General features: G+C 34.2%; 1 protein-coding gene across 1 annotated transcript; it reads right to left on the minus strand.

Annotated features, from left to right (window-relative positions):
* Positions 1–1,496: 1,496 nt before the first annotated feature.
* On the minus strand, positions 1,497–9,958 carry LOC132758409 (uncharacterized). The gene is made up of 3 exons (XM_060750083.1): positions 9,673–9,958; positions 7,662–7,730; positions 1,497–1,957 (listed from the first exon to the last, which is right to left on the minus strand). The coding sequence occupies exons 1-3, from the start codon at positions 9,883–9,885 to the stop codon at positions 1,916–1,918; spliced, it is 324 nt and encodes a 107-aa protein (XP_060606066.1). The 5' UTR covers positions 9,886–9,958; the 3' UTR covers positions 1,497–1,915.
* Positions 9,959–10,222: the final 264 nt, after the last annotated feature.

The following is a 10,222-nucleotide window of genomic DNA, read 5'->3' on the forward strand; positions in this document are numbered from 1 at the left end:
CATTTTATCCCATATGCAGTTCAGGTGCAGTAGTGTAGCAATTAAACATTCATTAAAAATGAACGATCGCATTGATCGTGACCTAGGCTATTTATATCGTGAAGGTTAAAGTGGTTTATTTCATTGATTAACTCATTACTGAATGGCATACCCGATAGAGAAGCGTTCAGATTATTGCATAACACTTGCCAATGAGTTTTACCTTGCAAATGTCATTTAGATTGTTTCATAAAATGTTCAAGGCTATGTCGATAAGTGAACTCAGTTTTATGTATAGTTTCTCTGCTTAACTAAAATAAAACGTAATCGATTTTTTTTTTCATTTATAAATATGTATAAGTACATTATGCATTAATGCATGGCATTCTGAACCTTTAATAAGGATCTTGTGTCTTTGAATATCTTCATACTACTCTGAAAGTATGACTTTTCAAGATACAGCTATTAATGGTTCTGCGTCATGTCCCCTCGTAATTGGAAGGTTGCAGATTTCGACCATGGCATGTACATACATCAAGTTCCACATACGTTACTTGTCGTACAGCATTTAAAAAACTTGTGAGTCACGTGTGAGTGATTATGATGTGTCTGTGTGTTTGTTAATTTAAGTGGATCAGCACATTCAAATGCTAGTAGTGACGACTTCGCCTATAATACTTAATAATAATTGCACGATCGCCTTGTCTTCTCGACCTTAATAAAATGAGTTCAAACCCAACTTGTCGGCACTTATCGTCCATGTACATTTGTATTTATGCCATACCATAATTTCATGAATGGATGAAAGAACGACAATAGAAATTGCGCTAAACTTTACCGGTATTTGCTCTGATTCAGTAAATACACTGAACAATTTACACGACATAATTATAAAACTTTATATGAGGAATGGTGCATCAAAGTGGGCGAGGTCATGTTCATGAATACTATCCAAGTTACGCACCGACTGCCTGTGGCTTTAAGTGGTGAAATTTCAAAACCTTTACACTCACATGTGCAAGTTAGCATAGCTCAATCAGTTAGAGCGCAAGACTTGTATTCTCGACATTGTGGGTTCGATTCAGTTTTTCGAATGAGATTTTAAATCGAGGTCCCGTGTATGAGTGCTTAAACACTTGGCACGCTAAAGAACCAGGAGAAGCTTCTGGCACTGGGGCATCTTTCTGTATCAGTATCTTGCACTATAATGACTTATACTGTTCTGGAGAACTCGCCCACATGCGCAACCGGTGACGAGTATAAATAAACTCAAATATTACTAATTCTTATGGACTTGTGCACAGTTCGAACAAAAAGTCTCCCGCCCTACAGATTATTCAACTGCCATTTAAATGATTTAGTGGTGACTTCGCGCATGCGCTGCGCACATAAATTGATAAACTTCTTACTTCCGGAGGATTTTCTCTTATCAGAGAATACAAAACTGTCTTATGACAGACATACTCATATAGCTTTAATCCCTTTGAACCGTTCCGGGAAAACATAAAATACAAACATTTACATGTTTTATACAAAATTTATTTTAAAAAAAATTATAGAAATATAATAAACAAATATAAAAACGCATTATTTGTTTCATTGAAACCCGAAACTACCTTGATTAGCAGTTTGTTTTAATACAGGATTCATCTGTGAAAAAGAAATGGATTCCCTGCTAGGATGTGTGGATTGTTCCATATATAAATCTATCACAATTTCTGTTGATTTGAGTCAATCTGAGTTTTCACTATATAATTATATAAAGATTACACATAAATATCACAAAGGACAAGATTGCCGTTTTTATATAAAGTATACTAAGTTTTGAGATAGCATCAGTGTAAGGGTTCAATATAAGACGAGTAAAAAATCACACGGATGAATTCGGTTCTTTCCCATGATGACGAGCCGAGATCACGTGACTTGATGATGCTGTCTATTCACGCGCCATCGACTGAGCTTGTGCCCCTTCCATAGTCTGTAAAATAATAAAAAAAGTACGGTTAGTAAATGTCTTACTCAATATTTGTATCAAACTAATATTGGTTATTTTGTGACATGGACTTTTCTCGCATATTATGTGTTAACCTCCACCACAGCCGTACCTTTGTGTATTTTCGTTACTTTTTGACAAATGGAGTCGGTCGTAGTCTGTTTGTGTTTTACCTTTACTTCCGGTAGATTTAGGGGCTATTGGCCATTGTTTTCCTAGGCAATCTTTGTGCTATGATACTTTAAGCTAAGAAAATATCAAGGAGCGGTTTAACCAGGTTTACCGTGGCCGAACATCTTAAAAAGATATTTCTTTTTTCAATGAAAATTAAATTAAATACGAATATCGGTCAGCTTTAAAGATACATTTTGTTACAATATCAACAACACGATTGTGTGATCATATTTCCTCGACCTTGAAATTCTTTATTTTCATACCACTGAATTGTATTTCTTTCCACATGATAACACAAACTATTTGGTTTTCAGGTAAATTTATATTGTTGTCATTAAATAGTATAATTCTCGTTTGAGTAAGCACGTATCATTCGGTTGCCATGCAACCATTTATAAAAAAAGACCGGTTACATTCACAATATCAGGGTATTAACATATTTTAAACCTTACATTTTGTAACACGTATACTACGGTCTACGGGTTTAACATTATTGTTGTCTACTTTTTACCTATATCTTATATCTAAGTAAAAATGTTTTAAGTCATAACAGTTTTTTTTAAATTATAAATGTATGTCCAGTAAAAATATTTTAAGAGTGACATAGAAAATAGTTCTCAACTTAAAAGCTTACAAATGTTTGCAAACAAAGACAGCCAATACTCTGCACCAGTTAAGGGCCAAACTCTGTGTCTCTTTTTTGTTGTTGTTGTTGTTGTTGGTGTTTTCTTTTCTTTTATTGGCACTGTGAAATGGATTTCAATGTCGGACACATCGTACAACATAATTGAGAAGTTAACAATTAAGAATAGCTCCTGTCTAAACTTTTAGCTCTAAACTAAGTAACATCTGCCAGACATTGTGAAATTTGTCTGACATTGTGACATCTGCCTGACATTGTGAAATTTGCCTAACATTGTGACATTTGCCTGGCATTGTGACATCTGCCTGGCATTGTGACATCTGCCTGGCATTGTGACATCTGCCTGACATTGTGAAATTTGCCTAACATTGTGACATTTGCCTAACATTGTGACATTTGCCTGGCATTGTGACATCTGCCTGGCATTGTGACATCTGCCTAACATTGTGACATTTGCCTGACATTGTGTCATCTGCCTAACATTGTGAAATTTGCCTAACATTGTGACATTTGCCTAACATTGTGACATTTGCCTGGCATTGTGACATCTGCCTGACATTGTGACATTTGCCTAACATTGTGAAATTTGCCTAACATTGTGACATTTGCCTGACATTGTGACATTTGCCTGACATTGTGTCATCTGCCTAACATTGTGACATTTGCCTAACATTGTGACATTTGCCTGACATTGTGAAATTTGCCTAACATTGTGACATTTGCCTGGCATTGTGACATCTGCCTGACATTGTGTCATCTGCCTAACATTGTGAAATTTGCCTAACATTGTGACATTTGCCTAACATTGTGAAATTTGCCTAACATTGTGACATTTGCCTGACATTGTGACATTTGCCTGACATTGTGACATTTGCCCGACATTAAAAGAACTCGACTGAGGTTCAAAAGCATAAAAAAAATCTTTTATTTCTTATATAGATCATTTGGAACACTTAAGCAAAAGATAAAAAGGAAATATACTAAGCAAAAAATTCAAAATCGTATTTTGTGAATCAAACATATTTGAGCTAAAAGCGTTGCATAGCATTTCAGCGCTACATAGCTTTTCAGCTTTTAGCTCGTTTTTTTACAATAAAAATGATTACTCTGAAAAATAAACGGATTGAGCAAATGATATGAGCTGCGTCATGACAAAACCAACATAATGGGATTGCGACCAGCATGGATCCAGATCAGCCTGCGCAGTCTGATCAGGATCCATGCTGTTTGCTTACAAACCCTATTACAAGTAGAGAAACTGATAGCGAACAGCATGGATCCTGATCAGACTGCGAGGGTGCGCAGGCTGGTCTGGATCCATGCTGGTCGCAAACGCACTATGTTGATTTTGTCGTGACACGGCTCATATGAAACTTTGCACACAAGTCTCTACATCAAATGATACATTATCTTCAGTCTTTTTCGTGTCACAAGGGAAATAAAGGCGTACTAATAGAATTTGATATTAAATATTCGCGACTATAACTAAACTTTCACGCACATAAAGCCAGTCCATTTAGTATTACTACTGTCAGATCGAGGTCAGTTTTCTTTGATAAAAATTGATGAGAGATATAACCTGAGCAATAAGTTTGTGATATTACCATCTTAAGTGGGACATAATAAATTTTTATCAATCGCTCTTAACCACTAAATCACTAGAGTGGAAAAAATCATGTAAAATATTCATGTCAATACTTAGTGTGTACATCCTTTTCTATCATTAAGAGAAACCTGTGTAATTGTTCACAGACTGACAGATGATTTCGAAGCCGAAATATTAATGCCGCCTTTTTGTGAGGGCAAAAATTAGTTTTTTCCCGGTTCCCACCACCTTGGATGTTTGTGTGACGTCATTAATCGTTGAGATTACGTAATACGTTGGTTGGGGGTTATCCGTATGCGGTCAGTTATCACCCTTGAGCAAACATAATTTTAATTATGTCCGATTATCAATCCCAGGGTCTATCTACTAGTACCAGAGGCGGTATACAGATAAAATCTTAATAACTAACAACATGTATATAGCCCAGCCATACGTGTTACACGCTTGATAAGCTCTGCCATTGAAAAAATAAGTTTATGCCGATCTTTGCGAGTTATCTTGAAGTAAGATAAGCCAAATGAACGCTAAATATCGGAAATAAAGAGTTTTTCTTTTTAATTCTATTTTCTTGTAATATACAGTACCCGTTATTTAAATATCGTTGTTCGTGTGGAATTATTTTAAGAATTATTTTTAGACTTATTTTAGACTCATATAAAACCATCTAAAAAGCTTCATAATCATCTATTCATTTATCAGTCAAATTATTCATTAAAAAGTAAAAAGCCTATGGCACTCAACATTTTTTTTCATTTCAGTGAATCACCCGATCAATTGCGCTTGACGAAGTCGTAATCACGTGATCAATAATGGCCGATATATTTTTTAAATCGATGAGGACTATACATTAAACAGAGTGTGTTCCATTATTCTTTTATATCTCAAATTCCAGTGTCATAAATCCATACTAAGCAACGGGTAAACAGTAATCTTTTGTTATGACGACATCAATATAAATGTCTGAACAGGCTTTGCGCGATATCTGCAGCTACAAATGCGTCACATACACCATGTCAAAGCGAAAACAGATAAAGTTCTACTTTTTCTTTCCCTCCTGCCACCCATTAATTTGTTCCAATACAATACTGCTATTTATATCAGTTTTTTTTTTTTTTTTTTTTAATTAACATTTTAATACTTTTATCTTGATGCTTATTTAACAAACATGTTCGATTATTTTCTGACCTACAAAATCTAGCAAAAATGTAGTGTAACAGTTCATGTGAAGTTTAATATTATAACTCGATGTAGCATAATGAATAATTTTGAGACAAATGTAGGTCGACCAAGAGCTGCCAAATAGTTTTTACTGCACATGTATATACTGTACTTTTAACTTCAATATATTGGTATAAAGTAATACCATGTTTGCAATAAGAATATCTTGTAAAACGTACTAAATAATCCAAATAATCTTTTAAGTATGAACAATATTATTGGTTTTTAAAGCAAATGGCGTAGTTCGGGCAATATTTGCACAAAGGGTCGTGGATTAAGTTCAATAATACATTGCGTCTGGATTAAAATTATTGCGTGGACTCAAACAAGACATTCTTACAAAATGACAAAATCTCCGTATCTTATGACAGAGGTAAGAAACAATGTTATGTGAAATATGTAGGTGTCAGGTTATCACCCACTTAGTTAAGCTTAATCCACACAAACATTTGGGCCTTACAGACTGACAAATGAAAAGTCCGAACACAAATAGAAAAACTGTGTTTCGTTCATATTGGCAAATATTGTCTTAAGAATTAAATGCATCAGCCGATATATATCATGTATGGTTAGATTTAATGTTATAAACAAAGTTCGTTATGTTAGAGCCGGGGTGCACCGATTTTACTCCCTTGTGCATCGAAAATTCCACAGATACTTGGGGTTTGGAGCTCAAAACGCCTTTAAAATCCAAATAAAATGCATATTTGTCAATCCCAGGACATGTACTGATCATATATATCAAAAAATCTTAATATATGCCGTTTTGAAAAAAAAAATCATATTTCAATAACTATAATAATACACAAGATAAAAATGTTCGCCGGAAAAAATCCGCACCCCTACCGTCATAATCACCATGTTATTTTATTCCATTTCCAATATTTTCACATAATCCTTTGGTCCATCGACACAGAAGATATAGTTCTTCACGATGATGGTCAATTTTAAACTTCAACGGTAATATAAACAACGCAACAGCCGAATAAACATCAATATTATCGCCGTTTTTTTTCAACGACAAAATCTTTCGATAAATTCAATGGACCAGACGGCTATGAACGAAGCTATCCGATTATGTGGCCCCAGCTTTGCCGTGTGCAAAATGCGCAGCGCTTTTAAGTTTGGGAACCACATAATCGGATAGCTTCGTTCATAGCCGTCTGGTCCATTGAATTTATCGAAAGATTTTGTCGTTGAAAAAAAACGGCGATAATATTGATGTTTAATTCGGCTGTTGCGTTGTTTATATTACCGTTGAAGTTTAAAATTGACCATCATCGTGAAGAACTATATCTTCTGTGTCGATGGACCAAAGGATTATGTGAAAATATTGGAAATGGAATAAAATACATGGTGATTATGACGGTAGGGGTGCGGATTTTTTCCGGCGAACATTTTTATCTTGTGTATTATTATAGTTGTTGAAATATGATTTTTTTTTCAAAACGGCATATATTAAGATTTTTTGATATATATGATCAGTACATGTCCTGGGATTGACAAATATGCATTTTATTTGGATTTTAAAGGCGTTTTGAGCTCCAAACCCCAAGTATCTGTGGAAAATTCGACATTGAAACATAATTACCTTGCTAAAATTCTACATGCGCCGAATATTGGACCTGGCAAAACTTTTTATACATCGATCATATGACTTCACTAAACACTAGATCTAGTCAACTCTCTGTAGGAAATTTGATTATAGTGATTTATTCTTAACAAATAAAGCAGAAGTCCATCTCACAGAATCACCCGTTTTCAATATATATATATATTAAATGCAACAAGAAAAACAAAACGCTCAAGGTCAATAAATTAGTCCATCCAAAACACTTGAGCACAGGAAATAGGCAATTTCGGAAGTTTCTGATTAGGTCTTAATTACGTGTTATCATATTGTTTATACGAATAAGCGAAAAATAACAAGAAAACAGAAAAGGGTCATTTAAACGAAAACTAAACATTATTAAATCTCGAGAATAAGGAACATTATGAAAGTGTAGCAATGCAAGTTTTGAAGTTTCGCATTTACTAAGTATACTTACATTTGCTTCCTGTACTAATGCACATAGACCACAGAACCAAGCCAAAAGACAGTCCATACCAAATGATCCCTGAAAGTATATGCAGAGTACGTTATAACACATGTTGCTGAAAATGACCAATAAGTACGGGACCTCTGAAACGGCGCGTTTCGGGAACAGAACGCGGCTGCTTGATCACAAGTAGTGGACAAGACTTTATTTAGCTCGAATGAGCAAACGAACCCGGACATGAATTTTTCATGTACACCACTTGACATTACCCAAGTTTTTTTTTTTAAAGGAACAACTTTTTGTTACAAATGTGTCAACATGCACTGATTCAAGACTAAATAGTTCAATATATTAAAACAGTTTAAGTGATGTTCGAATTACTATTCCCAGTATATATTTATGGGAGTAAAATGTTTATTTTAAGAATGTAGTACTTAATAACGGATTAATATTAAATTCCCCTCTTTCAAATCGTGATCCTTTTATAAATTGACGAACGTTTGGTTTGCATCACTCCTTTTAATTAATGACCCGGAAATAACACTTTATAAACAATCGGCTCAAATGATAGACACTTTAATGTGACAAAATAGATATATTATACTAATATATACATGTATAAAATAGATATATTATACTAATATATACATGTATTAAATCGTTCTAAAATGCTGACTTCAGCTGCTTACTTCTGACAAAGTTGCAGTTTGAATTAATAAAGAAACTGCACTCGTGAGACATATTTTTCTATTCACGCGAAAATAGGTTTTTATTGTGTGTGTTAGTTACCGCCTGAAGCGATGAATAAAATCTATAACCGGAAATGATCAACAACTGTATAAAATTAGATAAAGTCGATTGTGTGACACCCGTGGCGTTATGGTCCTGGGGCTATTAAGGTTATGTTTGCCATCAAAAGTTTGACACGTAGGGAAGCCAGGCTCTTATTATATTTATCCCCAGTGGGCGTTCATGCCTTTATCAGTTAATCTTTCCATTTATCATGCTGTATGTCGTAATAACTGCTGACCATAATCAACAACGTGACGTAACGTTTCTTACAACCAATGTTATCAAATATTCGATATTCAAATTACTGATTAATATCGCTGATATAGTTTTCTATGTTTTATCAAATTATTTTAACAATGTGTCGCTGACAAGAGACATTATGAATCGCAAAATTATTTACATTAGTAATGCACTAAGATAATTTAATAAATCATTAACAGAAATACAGTTTATTTTCATTGCACATATTTATTTGAAGGATCAGGGCCGTCAATTCCTGTAATATTTACTTATATCAATTTACTCGAATATTTGCCTTAAAATAAATTAATTTAGCCAGCCGCAAAACTTAGACACACACGAAAGCTGTTTGCATATTTGTTTGTATATTTGTTAATCCTGACCGGATCAAAATGAAATGAACATTATGGTATTTTTTCCCTAAAAAGAAAGTGTACTTTAATTGCACTGCACGATGTTCGATTCCGTAAAAAATCGCCAATCCAAAAATACTAAAAAAATATTAATACATTGATTACATTCGGAAAACTACGTATTAAATCAAGACCCCTGAAATTATTTTTATGCAAAATAGAGCAGACTCTTTATATATGTATTAGATGTCCCTTAATACAAAATCCCTTTGCATGTGAAGGACAAACACGTTTTTCTCATTAAAAAATAACTGTTGAAACTTAAGACTTGAATTTAGCACAAAGTCAGGTCGGGTTTTTCGTCCTGAATATTTCAATATAACGCAAAACTTTACTGGAGTGAAGATTTGACAATATCGTAATGCCATAAAGAGCAAAGAACTTACGTTATTAGAGTATATGTGAATTATAAAACGTGCATAAAGTGTTTTTAAGTTTCTTTTTATTACCACTATAAAATGAAAGTTTGTTGGAATATATTAAGACAAAATGACATTTTTTTAACGAACTTTCGATTCAACTTTTCATTTCCGTTAAAATGTTTGATGATACAAGTGAAAAGCAACAGAACTTACTTCGATTCCCTTTGTTTCCCTGACCTTTCCCCTTATTTTAGCTCTTGACCAGATTCCGATAGGTCCTAATATAGAGAGGAAGCCGTAAAGACAACATGATTCTCCAACTTTCTCGGCGGTTTGTCCGGCAGTAACACACGGTAAAAAGTAGGTCATTATGCAAACTCCACAGTTGGTGAAACAGCCAAACAATCCGTGTGCGAATTCACCCATTTTTTAATTTTCTTTAGTTAACCTCGGTATTAAAAAAAAATACTTGTTCTCTCACCACACCCCTTGATGGTAATGAAGTATCCAAAGCTTTAAACCTCCCTTGTTGCGGATTGCGATGCAGTCAAACTGAACGCCGCTCTGATTGGTCAGAATTTAAGTGGTTATATTATTGCGCGTCTCACATAGTCATGAAAGCGGTTTATATTTTCAAGCAGTTAACTCTACAACATGACAGATTTAACCGGAAGGAAGGCTTTTGCAATTTATACACGATGCAAGTTGAATTTCTTTAGATTAAAAAAGTGTAAAGTATGTAAAGTCAACTTTTAAGTTGATA

This window comes from Ruditapes philippinarum, unplaced genomic scaffold, assembly GCF_026571515.1.
Source record: "Ruditapes philippinarum isolate M1 unplaced genomic scaffold, ASM2657151v2 ctg4316_1_1_1_1, whole genome shotgun sequence".
Lineage (NCBI taxonomy): Eukaryota > Metazoa > Mollusca > Bivalvia > Venerida > Veneridae > Ruditapes > Ruditapes philippinarum.

Coding starts and splice junctions, on each gene's coding strand:
- LOC132758409 (XM_060750083.1), bottom strand. CDS start 9,885: ATGGGTGAATTCGCACACGGATTGTTTGGCTGTTTCACCAACTGTGGA. Junction 7,731..9,672: donor GGGAAACAAAGGGAATCGAA/GTAAGTTCTGTT, acceptor ATATACTTTCAG/GGATCATTTGGTATGGACTG. Junction 1,958..7,661: donor CATTAGTACAGGAAGCAAAT/GTAAGTATACTT, acceptor ATTATTTTACAG/ACTATGGAAGGGGCACAAGC.